Genomic DNA, 21,987 nt, shown 5'->3' with positions numbered 1-21,987 from the left:
AGGCGGGGCCGCCGGCACCGGATCTTCGCCTTTTTTGGAAAGTCCCGGAGAACCGGAATTCCTCCCCGCCCGGGGAGGCCTCGCCGCAGCTAGGACCCGCGAGCTCTTCCCCCCGCGGCCGGAGCCGCCCCCGCGGCGCCCCCGCCCCCCGCCGGGCCCCGCGCCCCGCACGCGGACTGGGGCTCGGGCCGCGCGCCCCGGACCCCCGCGGGTCCCCGCTGTCCGGGAGCCGGGAGTCGCGAGCCCGGCGGAGCCCGCGCTGCCGAGCCCGTATGCAAATCGGCCATGTGACGGCAAGAAGCCGCCTGGCCCAGCCCTGTTCCTCAGTCCATATATGGGCAGCGACGTCACGGGCATTGAGGCCCTGCCCATAAATACTTACAGCAACACTTTCCGTCTAACCGAGAGAGCAGCAATTGATTAATAGCTCGGCGAGGGGACACACTGACTGTTATAATAACACTACACCGGCAACTCCTGGCTTCCCAGCCGGAACACAGGAGAGAGAGTCAGTGGCAAATAGTCGTTTTTCTTCTTTCTTAGAAAAAAAAAAAAAAAACCAGCAACTTGTTTGCTAGTTTTATTTGTTGGATTTTTTTTTTTTTTTTTTTTTTTGTGGTTGCTTTTAAGCGTGGAGGGCAAAAGGAGACACCAACTTAGACTCAGTCCAAATCCTCTCCAAAACGGCTTCTCTGACGCTCCAGGTAGAGAGGGAGTTGGGTCTCCAGGTTGTGCGAGGAGCAAATGATGACCGCCAAGGCCGTAGACAAAATCCCAGTAACTCTCAGTGGTTTTGTGCACCAGCTGTCTGACAACATCTACCCGGTGGAGGACCTCGCCGCCACGTCGGTGACCATCTTCCCCAATGCCGAACTGGGAGGCCCCTTTGACCAGATGAACGGAGTGGCCGGAGGTAAGCCGCACGTCCCCTTCGCGGGCCGGGCCCCACGCGGCTCGAAGGTGGTGGGTGGGGTGCGGTGCGTGTGCAGGACTTGGAGGAGCGGGTTGGGGCACGGGGCGGACGCCGCTGCCCGCACGGGGTGCACGGGGAGCCGGCGGGAGCAAGGGCCGGCTCGGCGGAGCTGGCGCGCGGGCAGATGCAGCGGGTCGTCGGCGAGCGGGCGTGCGTGCGCCGCGGCGGGCCCAGCCCCCGGCGGGCGCGGGGAGGGGAGTAGAGGAGGCGGCCCCCCAGGCTTCGGGCTTGTGCCGGCTGCTGGGCCGGCGGCGGCCGGGCCTCCCCGCTCCCGGGGCAGGGACAAAGTGATGGGAAAGTTCGGGGCCCCGGAGGAGAGCCGGAGAGCCGAGCGGCGGCGGAGCGCGGAGGAAAGCGTCCGCCGCTCCCGCCCGGGCAGCGCCGACCCCGGGGAAACCTCCGAGCGCGCTCCGCGAGCGGCCAGAAGGAGCGCCCCCACCTGCGCCGCCCGCGAAGTTGAGGGGGTTGGCGAGGCGGGAAGGAGGAGGAGGAGGACGAGGAGGAGGAGGAGGACGAGGAGGAGGAGGGCGCACTACGGCGGGAAGCAGCCCCCTGGCTGCCGAAGGAGGCCCGCGGGGGCACGGGCGCCGCTGGTTGCCTTGGCGATGCGGTGGAAAGTGGTCCCCCGCGGCCCCCGCTCCTTCCTCGAAGATCCGCCGCGGGCCTGGGGCTGGGGCTGGGGCTGGGGCTGGGGCTGGGGCGTGCGGGTGTGGAGCAAGGCTGCGACGGTGGGGAAGGGAAGGAAACCTATAGATTTCTTCCACCGCGGCGCCCCATACCCTCCAGCAGCCGTCAGCTGTAGCGCAGCCGGAGACGGAGGGAGGGAAGGCACCGCGGATGGGTAGCAGCCAGGAAATCACTGATCTCTTTCTCAGGCTCCCCTCTCGGGCGGCACTGGCTGGGATGATCAGTCTCCTGGCTAGTGTCTGCCCTGGAGCCCCGGCCGTGGGACCCCCCCCCCCCCCCCAGACAAAGGAGAGCGAGAGAAGTTCCAGGCAGATGGGGAATTTTTAATATTGTTGCTATTATTGGGTGTTTTTATTGGGGACGAGAGCCACAGATGGCTGTGTGTGGGGGTTGGGAGTAGCTCATCCTGCTTTCCTGGAGGTAGTTTGAGTCCCAGACTGTCACTGGCTGCCAGTGGGATCCTGGGCTACCCTCTTCTTGCTGTCTCTGGGCTGCAGTCTTCCCACCTGTTGGACTCTGCCCCAGCTCTACTGTGCTAGGATCCTGGGATTTGGGAATGGACCTATGTTTAGAGGGGATGAAAAGGGATTCTTGGCTGCATTCTCATTGCTCCACCTCCATTCTTTCTGTTCCCTCCCCAGATGGCATGATCAACATTGACATGACTGGAGAGAAGAGGTCCTTGGATCTCCCATATCCCAGCAGCTTTGCTCCGGTCTCTGCACCTAGAAACCAGACCTTCACGTACATGGGCAAGTTCTCCATTGACCCCCAGTACCCTGGTGCCAGCTGCTACCCAGAAGGCATCATCAATATTGTGAGTGCAGGCATCCTGCAAGGGGTTACCTCCCCAGCTTCGACCACAGCCTCGTCCAGTGTCACCTCTGCCTCCCCCAACCCACTGGCCACAGGACCCCTGGGGGTGTGCACCATGTCTCAGACCCAGCCTGACCTGGACCACCTCTACTCGCCACCGCCACCGCCTCCTCCTTATTCTGGCTGTACAGGAGACCTCTACCAGGACCCCTCGGCGTTCCTGTCGGCAGCCACCACCTCCACCTCCTCCTCTCTGGCCTACCCACCACCTCCTTCCTACCCCTCCCCTAAGCCAGCCACGGACCCCGGTCTGTTTCCCATGATCCCAGACTACCCCGGATTCTTCCCATCACAGTGCCAGAGAGACCTACATGGTACAGCTGGCCCAGACCGCAAACCCTTTCCCTGCCCTCTGGACTCCTTGCGAGTCCCTCCTCCACTCACTCCACTTTCCACCATTCGCAACTTTACCCTGGGGGGCCCCAGTGCTGGGGCCACAGGGCCAGGGCCCAGTGGAGGCAGTGAGGGACCCCGGCTGCCTGGCAGCAGCTCGGCAGCCGCCGCCGCCGCCTATAACCCACACCACCTGCCTCTGCGGCCCATTCTGAGGCCTCGCAAGTACCCCAACAGGCCTAGCAAGACCCCAGTGCATGAGAGGCCCTACCCGTGCCCAGCAGAAGGCTGTGACCGGCGCTTCTCCCGCTCCGATGAGCTGACCCGACACATCCGAATCCACACGGGACACAAGCCCTTCCAGTGTCGGATTTGCATGCGCAACTTCAGCCGCAGTGACCACCTCACTACCCACATCCGCACCCACACTGGCGAGAAGCCCTTTGCCTGTGACTACTGCGGCCGCAAGTTTGCCCGGAGTGATGAGAGGAAGCGCCACACCAAGATCCACCTGAGACAGAAGGAGCGCAAAAGCAGCGCCCCCTCCTCATCCGTGCCAGCTGCCTCTACAGCCTCTTGCCCCGGGGGCTCGCAGGCTGGGGGGCCGCTGTGCAGCAGCAACGGCAGCACCATCGGCGGAGGGTCCCTTGCCCCTTGTTCCTCTCGGACCCGGACACCTTGAGATGAGACTCGGGCTGACACACCAGCTCCTTGAGGCCCCGGAGGCCCTTTGTCCACTGGTCCAGTCGAGCTGCACAACAAACACTACCACCCTTTCCTGTCCCTCTCTTCCTTCCTTGGGCAAAGGGCCCCCTGTCCACTTAGAGGCAGGTCCTTCCTAAAACTCAACCCACCTTAGTTTCTCTTAGGTGAGTTGACTGGCACCCCAAGGTAATAGGGGAGGCTTAGAAAGGGGTTGGGTGGGGGCCCCTGGCCTAGAGGGCTGAGGCCTGACCCTGCTTTAAAAGGGTTGTTTGACTAGGTTTTGCTTCCCCTTCTCTTGTGTTTTGTCCCAGTACGATTTTTTACTCTGAATGTCAGAGTTGATTTGAGACTTCTTCTACAGTAGGTTGGGAGATGCTGAACCCTTCAGGTGGGGGCAGCAGAAAGAAGCAAAGCTGATGTGCACTTTATGGCTTGGGACTGATCGGGGAATGGTGTACAGTGAATGAAGCATGGCCTTTATGCTGCATTCTGTGGCCCTAGAACAGTGAATCAAAGCTTGTCTAGTCGTTCCAACCCTCTAAGCAATATGTATTATAAACTCAGAGAATGGAAGTGCAATGTGATGGGAGGGACATAGCAATATCTGCTCCTTTTTGAGTCGTTTGAGAAACTAAAGACTATTTTTTCAGTGTATATCCACTCAGATTTTGTGTATTTTTGATGTGCACTGTTCTCCAAGTTCTGAACCTTTGGGAAAAAAAAAAAGTAAAGCATTTATGATCTCTTGAAATGAGTCAGAGGTTAACTTATTTAAAGGGGGATGTACATATATTCTCTGAAACTAGGATGCATGCAGTTGTGTTGGAAGTGTCCTTGGTGCCTTGTGTGATGTAGACAATGTTACAGGGTCTGCATGTAAATGGGTTGCCTTACTATGGAAAAAAAAAAATCATTCCCTGGGTTAGTATTGCTGTATATTTCTGCCTATTAATATTTGGATTTTTTTTTTAGAAAGTATATTTTTGTATGCTCTGTTTTGTGACTTAAGTGTTACCTTTGTAGTCGAATTGCGGATAAGAATGTAAATAATATTACTGGAGCTGACTTGTTTGGTTATTAGCTCTTAATAGTTGTGGAAATATAAATGATTTATTCTAATGCAAAACCACTAACTGAAGTTCAGATAATGGATGGTTTATGACTATAGTGTAAATAAATACTTTTCAACAATATTTTTGCTGCAGAAATCATTTATGAAAGATTTCCTGGGTGGGAATTCCATAGTCATCCAATGGCTTTTAGTGCTTTGACCAAACCAGAATCTCTGAGGTTTCTCTGCTGGCCTTTCAACACCAGTCTGTTCACCCCCAAAGCAATCTCCATTCATAATCAAACACTAGTGTTCCGGGGATTTCCCCCGTGCATTAGTGTAAAAGTGGGGAGGCGTTGTTTTGACTCATTGTTCCGTCCTCTATAACAGCCTATAGCTTCTCTCGGCTCCTGAGTGGGCTCCGGAAAATAAATACTTACAAACAAGTGCCCACTCGGAGACTACACATTTGTGGCTGCTTTCAGAACCCTGACCAAGGCCAGGAACTCAGACGAGATGTGGCTTTGTGGAAAGTGTGGTGGCGTGGTCAAGCTGGAAATGACTTTTAGGTTCCAGGATTAGTCTCATGACCACAGAAAACTTTTTGAAAAACGCTATCACCTTTTCAGATCAAAAATGCACTCAGACACTGCTGAAGACAGCATTAATGGGTTGTCAAAGGAATTACCCCAGGACTCATTTCTCTCTCGTCTGCTCTCCCTGATTACCCCTATTTGGAAGGATCACTAATCTGCGATTCGTTTGGTGGGTCCAGAGACTATCAAAATACCCCGCTCATTAGATAAGATAGGTACACACCAGCCTCAGAAAATCTCAGAGACATTCTTTGATAGGCAAATTAAATAGGCATATACGGGCTCCGTCATGGTACCGCATAATGGTCTGCAACAGAATACATTATAGGGCTCATTTAACTGCAAGCCTTTTGTAGTGATTTTAAAATATAAATCCAAAGAAAGGTATCTACCGGTCACACAGAGTAAATGGGTTGGATCTCTCGTGAAGTTATTTTACTCTAAAATTGGGCCTCAGTAGCATTTAAGTTCATCCACAGCTTCTGGATCCTGGATCCTCACACAAGTGTAACACATCAGATACCCACTGTTCAGCTGTATCGTCTGAAAACGGTCATGTGTGTCCTTTGCCACTGTCAGCCTCCTTCATATGTGGTTGATAACCGAAGGCCTGAATTTTAGAACAGCAGACAGTGACAAGCTACTTTTTGCCCTTCAGAGCCCTGGAATTTTGAGATCGAACTTGTGGAGGTAATCAATCCTTTTATTTCCTCTTTCCTATTTCAAAGATACGGAATACCTCTTTCTGTGACTACAAAACAGAAATCCTAAACTTCAGGGCCAGACTTTTCTAGTGACTGGTATTATTCCATTAGATTCAGATTTCCTAGTTCGTCAGCATATTATTATCCCCACTTGGCTAATTTTGTAAAAATATGTATAAAAAATGCCACATTTTGATAATTGTTTTTGAGGACTACTCCCCTCCTACCAAAATTTCAGTATATTAAAATATAGTACACCTAAGTTTTATAAGATCTAGAATTGGCTTGCCAATTTAAATTTCAGAACACCTTTAATCAAGATAATGTAAACAACCGTGTACAAAGCAGGACTTAAAAATGGCTTTTAAGAAGTCGTTTTAAAAAGAGTAAGAATATTTTGATAAAATAGTCAAATCTGTTACATAATCATTTTCACCTTGATGTGGGGTTGGTGAAGTGGCATAACATACCATAAGAAACACATCTTGGTGTTTCTTCATAGACAACTTGGTGGCTTTTACTTAACTTTAACATGTTAGGTAAATCTTTAATCAGATTTTACTCTCAGCTTTGAAACATTCAGGGTATTTTAATGCAGGTGTCTAACTTTTTACTTTGCTCAAGAAATTAAGCATATAAAGCTAAGTCTGCTCCTTCTTACATTCAATATGCTTTATCGAATAATATTTCTGATGGTACAGCTGTTACTAGGGATTCTGATTAAACTTCTGGAGAGTAACTGCTTGAAGATCATAATGCAAAAAACAAAACAAAAAAGATCGTAATGCATCTGTGATGGTTCACTGCATATTAAAAATAGGTCTATTAAACCTATAAGTAAGGTTTTCACTTATTCATGAATCAGTGTATTTAAAGATCAACTGTTAATGAAATTAAACCTAAGTGTTTGATATATATTAAAAATGGCTGTAGTGATATTTTAACTGTCACACACACACACACACACACACACTATGAATGAATGGTCAGCATCATCAAGTACCTAAGATGCTGCCAGTCCAAACTGCAATTAAAGTTTACACAAGGGACACCTGGGTGGCTCAGCAGTTGAGCATTTGCCTTCAGCTCAGGTCGTGATCCCGCAGTCCCAGGATCGAGTCCCACATCGGGCTCCCCACATGGGGCCTGCTTCTCTCTCTGCCTATGTCTCTGCCTCTCTCCCTCTCACTCTGTGTCTCTCATGAATAAATAAATAAAATATTTTTAAAAAGTTTACAGAAACAGTAAAGAAATATTTAAGTCCAAAGATTCCTTCCTTCACAAAATTTTTTGCTTTCTTGCACTAGTGTATTTTCCTTAAGTTAAATATAAAAGGATCTATTTTCTGTTATAGCAAAATATGATTAGACAGTTGTTTCAGATGTGTTTTCAATCAGATTGTTTCAAAGCTGTCTCAAGGAAATAGACTAAATGTATATTATTACTTGGGCTTTAGAATCTGTAGAAAGCCACCGGTTTTCAGTACGACATAATCCTACTGTATAGACTAAAGCTTTAATAGTAATTAAAATGTAAACGTTATAGTATTTTTCTTCTTCATTTTGTAATAGTCAAATAAGATTTACATCTAAACAATTTCAAACATGCCTTTATTTTCTGAAAGTACACTGACTTTAATCCAGAAATGTAAACATCTCTGGATCTGAAAATTCAGTATGTATATGGGGCTTAACAAACGATTTCCTTGACAGTAGATGCTTCATTACACTGAAAGGATCAGCGGTTCGCTTGTTTGTAACCTGGAGTTCAGAATTCAGAATAGGAGGGTTACAGGAGTGGTACTGCCTCAGGTTAGAGTTGAACAGTAATGGGCTGAACCCTTTATTAAAGACATACTGCTTCTTTGCTAAGCAGTAGAATTAGGGCACAAGATACCATCATTAGGATTAGATGAGCAGTAACAGTTTTCCTGGGATGCCAAGGCTGAGGCACCTACAAGAGGACAATGCAAAAGGAGGAATAAAGGGTGTGGATTTGGAGGAACTTAAGGGCTACTGGTCTTAAAAGTTCAGAGGACCCACTCCTGTTGACAAGTATTTCTTTAAAACGGGCCCACAATCTTCATTAATGAACAGCAGTTAGTGTAACTCAATCCATGCAAATCAGTCTTTGTAAAAAAAAAAATCAGTTCTCATAAAGTAGTAGGTAGGTATACAATACTCTCCATTAATATAACTGGCTTTTGATATAACCAGAGAATTAAAAAGCTTTAGAAATACTGAGACAAACTTCTCACTCATGAGAGGCAATTATTGCGATTGTTATTCAACAGAAAAGTGGTATCATTGTGCTCATTAGTCTGTGTAGAGGAAGACAAGTTTTTTCCACAGTTGTTACTAAAATATAGTCTACATTGCAGGAATATATGGAAATACAACAGCAGCACATTAAGTCTTTAAGTCATGATGAACAGTTTATGCAAAGAGGTGCCAGGTTTGTTGCACCACATTTTGTATTTGTATGAAGAATATTCTTGCCTTAGTGGCTCACTGAAACAAGTTATGTTTTCATCATTAATTTACTCAGAATTTATTAGCGAACCCAAAGTTTCACTGGTCTTATTGAACTAAATTAAGAGAGTAGCATATTGCTATTTTGGCCTGTAACAATTCAGCTATTCTTTTGAAAAGCACCTTAGTTTTTTTCATTCAATCTGTTTGTATTTGAGAACTTTAAAGTTTGGAAAAACAATTACTCCTTTTTTACTGTCCTACTGCCAGTATGAGTTTGTCGGTTTAATGTACTCCAGGTTGTATTATATAGCATATACAGCACTATCAACAATCTAGGTCAATTAACTTTTTGCTATTAATTCAGAATAGGCATGTGACTGATAACCATACACATTCATTACTCTGTTATTAAATAAATTCATTTTGTGAACATTTTTCTAAGAAAATCATCATTTGCATATCTAGGATTCATTTTTAAACCGAATAGCATGAAGATCTGCTTCAAACTGCCCCCAAGGCATATTAAACTATACCAGAATGTGAAGCTACCATAAAACGTCAATAATCCTGTCTCAGGTTTTAGAAGAGTGGCATTTCGCATTGAATAAGCATCTTGTATTTTGTTTTTAAAAAAAATCATCAAGAATTTGCTTTTTTATTCTATTTAAAAAATTGGGAACAAACATTCCTTCACTCTGGGCCATAGTAACCCAGTGTGCACAAAGAGGCAAAGGCACATACTGTTTCTCTACAGGGTCAACACTTTCCGCCAATAGCAAATCTCCCCTTATTGCAGACCTTAGAACTGGATTGCCATTTGGGCAAGTCAATCAAGAGGGCTTAGACAACAGCTGGGCAGATTTTAACGTGTTTATTTCTACAGTTTGTTTTTATTAAAAGTGTTGTGAAAAAGGAATCCTATAAATAGTAAAAAGAGGGAAACAATAGTGCTCCATAGCCTGAAGCAAATGGTGTAAATACATTTGTAAACAAGGTAAAGTTGCTGAGCTTACTAAAAGGACAAAAATAAAACTAATTACAGATAGCACAACTGTTTAAGAGGTTAGGAAGTATTTTGTCCCAAGTTTTGGTGTTCTAAAATGGCCAGCAGTACAGGTAATTCTCTATTCTGTAGCCTTGATCGTCTGTGCCTTCTCTCTTCCTATAGAAAACCACACTGGATGAAGCAAACAGTGACTCTACTATTCTGAGGGGTTTTGAGAACACTGCCACCAAAACACAGCTGGAACCACCAGCCTCCTGGAACATTAGAGCTCCTGAGAGAATTTGAAACAGTCATCAACATTTTTCTCTATTTTTGCAGGAAAATACTGGAAGTAAACAGGGGCATGGAATTCAACAGCTGGCTAGGGGTGTTTTACATTCAGTTGTTTGGAAGCATAGGATTCAGCTCCTATCAATCTTCTCATCAGAAAACACAGAATTACCCTATCACCTCTTAAAGCACACTAAGACAAAAAGTCATTTGAAGATAATATAGTTTTTGCATTAAAGGTCAATCTGCATCAAGAAATCTGTTCAACTCACAGATCTAGAGACTCACGGGAAAGATAATCTGTAAGTGACCTCTTGTCACTGAGATATGCAGGTGCTGAATTTCTTAGTAGACGCTGCCAGAGTAAACCAGATGTGGCTACTGGGCAAGAGGAGGGAAGAAATTAAATCTTGTCCTCTACATGCATAGTTTTGTTTGGGGGGTGATGCCCCAACTCTGGAAAAAAGATTTAACTGCCACAGAGAACTAATTCGGCAGGGCAGCTCACTTTAAATAGTAGCTCATCTTTTTAAGCCTAGTTTTTACCAATGACTTGAACTAAAAACAATTCAAACCACTGGGTCATGCAGTCAATAAGTTAAAACTATAACAATAAGTAAAAGGGTACAAGGACCTAAGTGTAAAACAAAACCTATTTACCCGGGGAAGGGGAGGTGGTGGGGGCATTTAGTGTATTTTGTATAGCATAAGGAAGAGAGAAAAAGAATATTTTCATTATGGCTTTAGGATGGAAGCGCTTCAGATAGTCCCCTACCCCTTTCCCCCCAAATCAAAAGCCCGGTGGCAGTGACAGAGCCAGGAAACAACCCAGCCTACCCTCCTTCCCCCGCCCCCTAACCCGGCCCCGTGGCTGCACTCCAGTCGCCCGCGCTTCCCACGGCTCCGGAGGAAGCGGCTATAGCCCATTCCAGTAGATCCAACGCCCAGGCCTGGGGGTAGGGAGAGAGCCCTTATGGTGGGTCGCGGGCAGCCAGGCCCAGATGTGAATAGGGCACGTCTTCGGCCCAGAGCAACCGGGCGCCGGCGGCTTCAAGGGAAGACTTTGGGACCTGGATAGGGCTCGCCCTCGCACCAGAAGTCATCGGCTTGCGGGGTCTCCAGGAGCCACACCTCTCGGGGCAGGTCACAGGCCGAGCTGGAGGCCTCCTTGTCCCTGACGGGCTCCAGCACCCGGTAATAGTGGCAGTCCCGGCCGTCGTCGGGGTCATAGGGCGGGGCCAGAATGTCCAGGAAGGCGGCGGGTCCGTCCACGGCATCGATCTGGTGCAGGTTGTCCTGGTGCGGGGTGAGGACGCAGGGACCGCTGGCCTCGGTGTACTCGGCCCGCGAGCGCAGCACGCCCGGCCGCACGGCGTCCCGCTCGCGGGCCTGCAGCGGCGGCTCGAACTGCTGCTCGGGCGGCAGGGGCCGCGGCTGCTGCCCGCCGCCCGCCTCCAGTTTGTCCATGCAGCTGATGCGCACGGTGCCATAGAGCACCTTGAGCATGCCGTGCATGCCCGGGTGGTCGTGCAACGGGATGGACGTGCCGCTCTTGAGCAGGAACACGCCGAGGCTGAAGCCGTCGGTCTCGTAGATGTGCATGTAGGTGACCGGCGGCAGGTTGGGCGGCAGTGGCTGCAGCGTGGCCTTACGCGGGGCGATGTTGAGGTCCTCGGCGCGGACTTGGGTCAGCAGGTTCTTCAGCTTGCTCAGGTTCTCCGGGAAGCCCTGCGGCATCGGGGCCTCGGGGCCCGACGCCGAGCCGAGGTCGGGAGCGCTGCGGCCGCCCCCGCCGCCCCGGAAGGTGAGGCACGCCTGGCGGGCGATCCGTTGGATCAGGGAGGCCATGTTGTCTCGGGGCATGCTCCGCAGTTCCTCCGCGTGCCGAGGCCGGGCCCCGCCGCCCCCGGCTTTCCTCCGCCCCTTGCGGTCCCCGGCGGCCGCCAGGGCTGCCCGCAGCCTGGGGCGAGGCGAGCGGTCCCGCAAGGACGGGTCTTCCCGGCGCGCGGCGGCGCCGCGGCCAAGCTCAGCAGCCTCGCGCCCGCAACGGCCCGGCGCGCCCGCCCCGCGCCTCCGGCGAGCGCGCACGCGCACGACCCACACGCCGCACTCACGCCCGAGGAGCAGGTACCGGCCGCGCGGACCGTGGAAAGCCTCGCATTACGCCCGACGTCCCATTCAAGCGGCCCACACCTACGACGGTGGCCGGGCGCTCTGGCCGCCTTGCAGAGGCATGTCGGGACTTGTAGTCCGACATTGTGGACGAGCTCTGGAAGCGTTTCCTTTGTCCGCTGGAAGAGGAAGGATTGGATTTGTTTCTCATAAAGCGCCCTTCTCTGCGGTTCCAAGGTGTTTGCTTCTTTGAAGAAAAGGTGAATTGGGGCACGGAAGAGAAGTAGCCAGTTAACTACAACTCCCGGCACCCCCAGCAGGCGGGAGTGACGCACTTCCGGCAGCTGGCCTGTGGCGTGGTGGAGACTCTTGGCCACCGCTTGCAACAGGGCAGGAGGGTCGTTAACCTTCCGGCGCCGCTGGGTCTTGTTCCGCCAAGCCGACTCGCTCTTTGTCGCTGCTCTACCCTCGGAAAGGAGACTGTTGCGTTCACTTTCTGTCTTCCTGGCCATCTGGGCAGCACTGTCTGCCACGGAGATTCCTGGACGGCATCTTCGAAATCTTCCAAGTTTCTTAGGAGATGAGAGGGTCGAGGCCGTCCCCAGTGACCGCGGGCCCCGGCACAGCCGTCCCCAGCTGTTGTTTGCATCAGGGTGTGATGACGCTGCTCTTCCGGCTGCAGAGCACGATAGCTGTGCTGGGACTCGACAGGCCCTTTGCTGTGGCCAGGAGTGACTGTGTATGCTAAGGATCATCAAACCCTGGTTTTGCCAGAGAAGCACCTGGTTGGGAGGGGGAGGTTGGGAGGAGCTTCTAAAAAATACAGATTACCGATTGTCATCTTGACACTGATTCACTAGGCGACTCTGAGGCTCCGTAGGAGTGAGAAACCGTGAATGGTGTGTGAGAATCAGGCAAGCTCTGGGCCTTCACCTTACCCTGAATTTAGCCCTTTCGGACTTAGCTGAACATGGGCTTTGTGTTCGCTTTGTAATTGGAGTGGCTTTGAAAGTCCCTCCAGCTGAAAACGGCATGCTTTTCAGTGGGCAGGGTAACCAACCGCATGGGTGCTCAGTATATGCGAGGTACTTTATGCCTAATGAACAGTATGCTATTTCATCCTCATGCCAACTCTTTAGAGATGGCCGCTATTACGATTCCCAGTTTGCAGATGAAGGAATAAATTGCGCAAGCATAGTAGGAAACGGGCAGGGCCTCAGCAGCAGCGCAGGAAAAAGGTACAGTTTCACAAAACAAAACAAAAGTAGCAAATTGATATTAAAAGCACTAAGGGTGGACTCAGGGTATTTTTCCAACCTGTTGTGCTACTTATAAGTTGTAGGTCTTTAGGCAGGTCACACCCTTGTCGGTCCTCAGTTTATGCACTTGTAAGATGCTGGGGTTAGAGTTAACAGTCCTTCTGAACCCTGGTTACTCATCGGAAGCCCCTGGGGAGCTTTATAAAAATAAAGATTTGGAGGTCATAGGCCAGAGATTCTAATTCAGAAGAACTACTGTGAGGTCTAGAGTTTTGTTTTTTTTTTTTTTTTTCTAAGTTGCTACCCAAGTGATTATTAATATCAGCCCAGTTTGAGAATCACTTGCTAGGTCTGTAAACTGTGAGCCAGTCTTTAATATTTGGTGATTTTGATTAAGAGGGTGCTTATTTGTTTTAGAAAAGACACTTCATATTTATTTATCTTGCAGAGTTGCCATGTCATTGTTAAGGTATTTAAATTACACTGTCAAAGTTCACCATGTAATGAAATCCCATGCAATCTTTTTCTAAAGCGAGGATTATTTAAAAGGAAGAATCCCCTGTCTTTATTTAGAAATCTGGATTTTTTTTTTTATTGGTTTGCTTCTATTGAGGTATAGTTAGTGGGACGTGTAGACTATAGAACACAGACTTTAGTGACATATAGATGTGTTTGATTTTCAAATTCGTCACTTCTTAGTGGTTAGCCATACTTACTTACCTGAAGCTCAGCTATGAATTGGAATAATATATGTGTGTAAAAAAAAAAAAGTTAATAAAAAAATACGTTAATAGCGTATGGAGCATGGCTGTCCCATAATAGTAGCTATTACAGTTTTAAGATGGTTAAAAGCTGCCTAGAAATTAGTAAACACCAATGAATTTAAATAATACTCAACAAATATTGCAATGGAATTTGACTTGAGAATCAGCTTATTTAGAGAGAGAAGAAAGATAATTTTTACTGGTTAAACCATCCACCTGTTAACACCATCTTTTAGGTCCTTGCTATTATTTGTGACCAAAGACCTGAAAGTTTTCAAAGACTGCATCAATCAGAATCACCTGGGGGCATTTGTTGAAAGTGCAGATTCTTAGATCCTTTCTACACCTACTGAATCTTTTGCACATTAAAGATTTTAAGAACGACTGAGTGTCCACAGGGCATGTGGTACTTTTTTTTAGGCCACAGACGAGCTACTTCCATAATTCCTTTTGATCCTGTCCTTAAGAGCTGCACTAATGGATGAGATCAATCCTAGGGGCTTCTGCTCCTAAGAAACTCCTTGCCCTTCTGCACCACTGCCAATAACATTGCCTGAGTAGCTTTCTATTACCATTAATGTCCTTTTTTTATGCTCCTTGTTCTGTTTTCCTTTGTGTTGTAGTAAGCAGAAAGAAGATCAAAAGAAATTTAGAAGAGGGAACAAGGTGAAGTGGTAGTAAACAAGTGCTAGAAATAACAAGGCAGACACAAGATTTGGGAAACGTTTGGGATAGATGGAATCTATCATTTGGAATCTGTTATTCGATAAATAGTGAGTATCTGCTGGGTTCCAGGCATTGTTCTCAGTTTTGGGGATTCAGCAAGGACTATCTGCTTTCCCAAGGAATTTACCTGTGTGTGTGTGTGTGTGTGTGTGTGTGTGTATTTTGGGGTGGAGGTTTGTCATATAGTATAAATCAGTGAGCAATACAATTGTAGACAAATTGATGAAGACAAAACAGGATGATAGGATGGTGTGACATTTGTGTGTGCATGTGGTATGTTACTTTAAAACTGGTGATCAGAGGTGACCAGATGATAACATTTGAGCTGTTCCTGAATATTAAGGAATCAGTTATGGAAAAATCCAGGGTCAGAGCATTTCCAGCCTTAAGGTTTTTTTTTTTAATTTTTTTTTTAAGATTCTATTTATTTATTCATCACACACACACACACAGAGAGAGAGAGAGAGAGGCAGAGACACAGGCATAAGGAGAAGCAGGCTCCATGCAGGGAGCCCAACATGGGACTCAATCCTGGGTCTCCAGGATCAGGTCCTGGGCTGAAGACAGCGCTAAACCACTGAGCCACCTGGGCTGCCCTTAAATGGGATATAGAGTATTGTGACTGATACAGTGGGAAGGAGCTTGGTATAATTGGGGATAAGAATGAAGGTCTATGAAGTTAGATCACAAAGTGACCTTCAGAGTTCCTGGAAGGAGATGAATTTGGGAAGGTAGGCAAGAGCCATATTTGATAGGCCTTATAGGCCATGTTATAGGGGGTTATGGGCAGTTGAGGGCCTTGGTGGGGAGGTGGGTTTTATTACAAGTACAGTGAGAAGCTTTTCGAGAACTCTGGGCAGGAGAATGACTTATCTGTTTTACATTTCTCAGAGATGGTTGGGGGAAGAGTGCAGCAAAGAAGCTTGACTAGAGGCAATAATCCAGAGGAAAGCCAAGAGAACTAGTGTAAAGGTTAGGAATCTATTTTGTAGGTGAATCTGACAGGGCTTGCTGAAGAACTTGCTTTGACAATCTATTTTTTAAAGTGTATTCTCTCAACAGTTTATTTTTCAAGAGTTGACAGTGATGTAGTGATAGGTAACACGGACAAAGCTTGAATCTCACCTCTTGCCCACATCTAACTATCAAATTTAGGAATGGGCTTAGCATATAGAAGCCTGAGTAAAGCTGTTTTTTTTTTTTTTTTTTTTTTTTTTTTTAAATAGTTGCTTAATTAACCAGGAACCAAGAGGAACTGGAGAATCCCGCAAACATGCCCACCCCTCCCCGACCACACACACACACACTCACACGCACACACCCCTTAACTTTACCTCAGTTCTTTGATTTCTTCACTCTTTGGGAATAGGCTTATATTTTGTCTTTCCCTTTTTTCCCCTGGCCCTCCTCTTTGTGAGAACTTACTTTCCTTAATTCACAAGATAGATTGCCTTCTTTTTCCCAAACCTTCTTACAGAATTCATTTTGTCCATCTCCTCTGATCACACTGGGGCCCAGTTAAAAGAGCACAAAAGTATTGACATTCTCAGATGCTCAGAGTTCCTTGCCTGCAGTTATTTGTTTGTTTAGAGGTGGGCAGGATGGTTTCTTTTTTCCCAGTAGCTCTTACCACCTTACTCCTATATCTTATCTGCCTTTTATGTCAGTATAGAACATGGTAACAAAATTGCTAAAAAAAAATTTCCTACTTTTAGACCCACTTACTTATACTTAGTTATATTTGAAATACTTTGGGTTCATATTGTGGCTTTCCTTGCAGTTCTTAGAAAATGTTAACATATTTCTCATCTGTTATCATGAATAAATGTCAAGTTGTAAGAAATACTTTCGAAGGCAAAAGAGCTGGTTCTAGGTATGGCTTTCACACATTGAGCAAACCATTTGACTTCACTATATCCTAGTTACTTAGTGGTTCATGGATATATGATCTCTGAGATTCCTTCCAGTAACTCATTAGCTCAGTGTGGATGATGGAGACAGTTATAAAGACAAGTCAGACAAAACCACATGTTTTCTTTCATCTCATTTATCTACAATTTTATGCCATCACTCTCTTAGCTCTGTACATCTCCACTATTGTCTTAGAAGTAACTCTGCTCTGATGTGTGTGTTTATCTGAAATCAAATCATGTTGGCGTATGGACTGTTCAGGTAAATATGGTACACTCAGGGATTTTTAGCGTTGAGGTCAGACGTTAGGTGTGCACACAGCACCAATAAATTTTGGAATTTGTGGTGTGTGATACAAGCTGTAGGACATTGTCTGCTGTGTGATTTCTGTAGACCAGTGCATATTGCACTGAGATGGAGAAGAACTTAAAATTGGTTTGTTTTTCCTTTTTTCTTGCCAGTGTCTTGTTTCAGGCAATTGGAGACAAGGCAGAAAGAAATGAAAAATTAGGTGCTTGCAGAGGGAAGTTGAGGGGGAAAAACACGTGGCTTTTGCAATGGAAGAGAATGAATGAAGAGAAGCTCTTGCTTTGTGCAGTCTAAAGCACTGCCAAAGTCCAGGTGTAACTATTTTGGGAGGTGATTTAAGATAGCACTCCCCTATCACTTTCACATGAAAGAGATTTTCCTTCTCTTCTTTAAGTAGTGCAATTATTATGAGAACCAAAATAGTTCTGAACTGTAAATGAAATCCAAACACCTTTTACCTCTCTTAATTAACCCCCCCCCCCAATTTCGTGCTGCTTGTTTTTCTTTCCTTTTTTTCCCCCTCTAAGAAGACATCAGCTGTCTCCACCTCCTCCGCTTCCCCATCTGTCCTTTTCCTCTTGGCTGGAAGAGAGATTTTTACTTTATATTTATTTTAATTAATGGATTTGAATCACAAGTGGTGAAACAGTTGATGTTCATCTTCAAGAGGCAGTAAAAGGGAAAATCATCTCTAACTTGGCAGAAAAGACTTATATGTTCATTGCTGCCGCCTGCCTGAAAAATGACTGCGAAAGGGGAAGGTTCCAGAGTCCTCTGTCCCTGCAGAGAGCAGATGCCACATCGCAGGATCAAGGGAGGTGAAGATGGGAAAAGCTCCTTAGAGTGAGATTGTACTTTCTTCTTTCCTTTTTTCTTTTTCTTTTTCTTTTTTTTTTGAGAGAGAGAGTGTGTGTGCATGGCACCTAAACTGCATGCAAGTGGGGGAGGGGAAGGGCAGAGGTAGAGAGACTCTTTTTTTTAAAAAATATTTATTTGAGGGAGAGTTCATGTGAGCATGAGTGGGGGCAAGGGCAGGGGAGGGCAAAGCAGGCTCCCCTTGAGTAGGGAGCCCTATGCAGGGCTCCATCCAAGGATTCTGAGATCATGACCTGAGCAGAAATCAAGAGTCAGTCACTTAACTGAGTGAGCCACCCAGGCGCCCAACATTGTTCTTGGGAGATGTCTTTCTCAAAGGATGCTTAGTAAATATTGCCTGATGGTTTATGATCCCAACCAATTAGAGATCAAGGTCCCTAGGAAAAAAATTCATCCCTGGGGCACTGGACTGACTTGTTGGTCATACATGTTTCCTTGGGGGAGTGAAATTTTTGAAAAACCCATCAACAAACACCAAGAACCTTGTCCCACTATTACAACATTTTAGAGAAAGTGTGAAAGATGAAGTATAATTTGAAAGTGGAACAGTAGGAATCGAGGAAGAAAGAACAATGGAGAGGATACCAGTTCTGGCACTGGTTCTAACAACCCACTCACTGTGTGACTTTGGGTAAGTCATTTCACTTCTTGGAACCTCAGTTCCCTTATTTCTAAAGTGAAGAATTTAGTTCAGGTGGTTTACCACTTTTCTTCCAGCTTTTTAGAAAAATCTATGAATTTTAAAAATTGTAATTATATGACAATAAGTAATATAATTTCCAACTGTGAAATACTGCAGAGCATCACAAAAGACACTTTTAAATGTATTTTTAAAAGCATCATGTGAAAAGAACACTCAGTAACATGCATACAATGATACTTGATTTCTCTTTTGTGTCTGTGTTGTCTCTGCCTAAAGCAGATTATATTGACATTTCTTGAATATAAATCATTGAATAAAGTGAGCAACTCTTGTTTAGAATAATGTTTACCATTATTATTAAGTTTCCATAGTATTTTATAAGGAAAAACTTTTTTAAAATTCTAAACATAAATTATCATGCACCAAGAGTGCCATGCACTGCTGTTGGGAAAAGCAAAACAAGGCTTGAGTTAACTACACATTTCCATGGGACCTGCTGAGGTAATTGACAACCAACATCATAGCGGGAGAAATTCCTCTAAGGCAGCAGAACTCTAGTTTAATTAGATAATTAGCCCTGGTCAGCCTATAATGAATGCACAAGCAATTAGCAATGAATTTGAGCTGCTAAAACCTATTTTTCCTCTTTTGTGTTCCTTTGCTTTCATTAAAAACTCTAACTACCAAACAATTTATATCTTCACCCTAACAATCAACTTTATTATCATCCAACTCTTTGCAAGCGATAAAGCAATGAGACCTGACGGTAGCACAACATTAAGTGATTATGTTAAGTAATGCCATTTATTCACCTAGCTATCCTACTGCTATATTATGTCAAGCAAATAGGGCTTTTAAAAGCAGTGCACACTCCTTGATTTTGATGATTGCTTTATTTGTCAAATCCAAGCAACTAGTAAAAGATGTACCTCAATTTGGAGTTCTTTCTCTGTGGCTTTCAGTAGACTTGAATAAAAAGGAAACCATTTCATAAATCCACCTAGAATTAGAGCCCTTTTTTTTTTTTTTTTTTTTTTTTTTGTGTGACTTAAAGACTCTTACGTTTGGAAGCCCTTGCGAGTGATTAAGATGCATTTCAGTAGGTGAAAGTCCTGGTTTGGCCATCTTTTCCTATTTGGGGACAGGCTTCAATCTCAATGGCAGAAGGAGCCATTATGGTTTTTCCTCAGATCCCTCTCCTGCAAGTCTTTTTCACCCATCTGACATTTCTTGGGGGAAATGGCAGAGAGAAAAGGAAGAGAGGAGAGTGATAAAGTTAGGAGAGAGGGCTTTCATATATGGAAGAGCAGAAGTTACCAGAATGTGCAGGTCCTAAGAATGAATGTTACTAAAGTGTAAATGTCAGGAAGACATTTGGGATGCTCTGGTTCTGGGCATGTAAATGGAAACATTCATTATATTTCAATCAGAAATGGGTTTTGAAAAATGGCCGTTAAAAATGTCTGCTGGGAAGATTGTACATCAACAAAGAGATATCCTTGCTACATCAGACACTATATCTGATTCCATTTGAATTTAGGGAATCCTTAACGTACAGTGTTCTTGTAAGAATTGCTGTTCTACTTATTAATAATTTAAAAAGATTTAGGGGACTAAACCCAATGTTAAAATTTTAGTTAGCCAGTGAATAGCAACTTAGTAACCATTTGAAGAAATACATTGCTTACTTTTAAGCAGAATTAAAAATGTGTAAACAAATCTTCTGGTGATTGGAACATGAACATTGGCTTATAATTTCTTATCTTGAGACTTCCCATCTGGCTTGGTCTTGGAAATAATTTTTTCCTTTCTTTCCCCAGCAATAACTAGCAATTAGAGTTTCAGAAATGCCAATTTTAATCAAAACTCTTATTTCCAAAATAGAAAAGCTTACATGAACTATATAAAGCCTCTTCGTTTTATTCAATCGGCTGTTTTGAAAAAGTAATTTAAATAATTCAGAGCCAGAATGAAGATGTTCCAGAAATGTTAAGAAAATAGTGTGAATCTTTCCAAATTATGGTCATTTTTACTCATACCACGGGCACAGTAATTTCACTGGCGTCAGTGTTTACATCCTCCAAATATCAACTGTATAGCAGTTAGCTCATACAAAGCAGGTTTTCTCAACTTTAGCCCTATTGACATTTTGGATTGGCTAATTCTCTGTTGTGGGGGCTGTCTTCTGCATTGTAGGATGCTTAGCAACATCCCTGGCCTCTACCCACAAGATGACAGGAGCACCAACTGTCCTCCATTCCCCACCCTGGGATAACCATAAATACCTCCAGATGTTGACAAAAGCCCCCAGGCTCAAGGGCAAAATCACCCCTGGTTGATAATCAGTGATACAGAATAAGACCATGGCAGTTTTTTCCTTTAAAAGCATTTCAGAAAAAAAGAAAAAAGAAAGAAAGAAAAAAAAAAAGCATTTCAGCATGAACAAAGTGAAGTATGTTGAATTTGGATATCTAGATAGCCTTTGTAAGTGAGTCTTGATAGAGATAAGACGAATGAGAGCCTTGCTGACCTCCAGTTTGTAGTGGTTTGGAGGGGGCACTGAAAGAACACTCCTGCTCCCATATTCCACTTGACTTTTCCAAATGGCCTGTCGTAGTATTAGAAGTTTGCACTCTTATTTGTTCATTCTGTTAAAAATGTAAATGTTTCCAAGAGGATCATCCTTTATATTAAAACTGAAACTTTAGTTTTCAGCTGAAAACTAGCATGTTATTAACATATAACCCTTATGAAAAGGTCCTTCTGGAAGAGGACACTGAAGAAACTATCCTCGGAAATTGAGAGCTGGTGGGTGAATAGGAGTCAAACACCACGTCTGGGCAGAGGAAGAGTGAAAGGGAGGTGGGAAACACTGAAAAGATCCTTTAGACCTCATATTTAATGGGTCAGCCTCAGTTACTCTTGCCATGTTTCAGTGTCTGCTTTTTCTACTACTCCTTGCATCTTTAAATCCCACCCCCAACCCCTGCCTTTTTTAAAGCAGCAAAGACTAGTAGATTGTATGATAGTTGTTTTTTAATGTGCTTTCTTTGCCACTTTGTGTTGGGTATCTAAAGTTAATTTTGAAAAATTGAAAAGTCTAGAGCAGGATTGAGTAGACTATCTGCCATGTAAACTCATCCTCCATGCTGATAGAGGACGTCTGGGCCGAATCAAGCCTGCCTGTCCTCCATTGCTGTCCAATAGATCAGTGACTGGCAGTCTCAGGCCTGGAAGGTGGCTGCTTGGACCTTCTAGCACCACTTAGCAGGAACCATAAGGGATAGCGCTGCTGGTATACTTTGCAACCTCTCATAAGTAGATGTTCAGGCTGATGCTCAATTAAAGAAAACACGCTCTTTCTAATGATTAAATAATGCTCCACTAAAAGGAGCTTCCTAAAACATGGGAGACATGTGGAGATCTGAAGTCCGCATGCTGAAACTGATTCCAGGGTATTTCCCTCCATGCCTTAGTAGCTCCTTCCACTGAGCTTCCATGTCGCTATAGGATTTAAGTTATTCATGCTGGACATTTGTCTGGTGGCCTGTTTGTATGAAATTACTGTATTGTGGCACTTGGAGCATGACCAAACTTCTAAGTTATAGGTTCTGTTTATTCTTGTTTCTCCCATCCAATGTCACTTGCCTCTTCATTTCTTGATTTCTTCCTAAAGTGAGGAGGCTAAAATACATCACAGGTCACAGCTGGA

At 45.4% G+C, this 21,987-nt stretch overlaps 2 protein-coding genes across 11 annotated transcripts in view; one reads left to right on the top strand and one right to left on the bottom strand.

Annotated features, from left to right (window-relative positions):
• The window catches only part of EGR2 (early growth response 2), a 104,046-nt gene extending 99,720 nt beyond the window's left edge, over positions 1-4,326 (top strand). For 9 of the 10 annotated variants that reach the window (XM_038534055.1, XM_038534051.1, XM_038534048.1 and 6 more), the window contains 2 exons: positions 805-913; positions 2,302-4,326. In XM_038534055.1, coding sequence (XP_038389983.1) covers positions 895-913; positions 2,302-3,551 — 1,269 coding nt within the window. In that variant the 5' untranslated portion in view covers positions 805-894 and the 3' untranslated portion in view covers positions 3,552-4,326. Of the gene's footprint in view, positions 1-230; positions 705-804; positions 914-2,301 lie in introns of those variants that run through there. The other variant, XM_038534056.1, reaches the window with a different exon arrangement.
• A 3,192-nt stretch (positions 4,327-7,518) lies between these two features.
• On the bottom strand, positions 7,519-11,644 carry ADO (2-aminoethanethiol dioxygenase). The gene has a single exon (XM_038534057.1). The coding sequence runs from the start codon at positions 11,536-11,538 to the stop codon at positions 10,726-10,728; it is 813 nt and encodes a 270-aa protein (XP_038389985.1). The 5' UTR covers positions 11,539-11,644; the 3' UTR covers positions 7,519-10,725.
• Between the last annotated feature and the right edge of the window lie 10,343 nt (positions 11,645-21,987).

This window comes from Canis lupus, chromosome 4, assembly GCF_011100685.1.
Source record: "Canis lupus familiaris isolate Mischka breed German Shepherd chromosome 4, alternate assembly UU_Cfam_GSD_1.0, whole genome shotgun sequence".
Classification (NCBI taxonomy): domain Eukaryota; kingdom Metazoa; phylum Chordata; class Mammalia; order Carnivora; family Canidae; genus Canis; species Canis lupus.
This window is presented reverse-complemented; position numbering and strand designations above follow the sequence as displayed.

Excerpts from the sequence above, each read along its gene's own strand:
- ADO (XM_038534057.1), bottom strand. The coding sequence starts at position 11,538 with ATGCCCCGAGACAACATGGCCTCCCTGATCCAACGGATCGCCCGCCAG.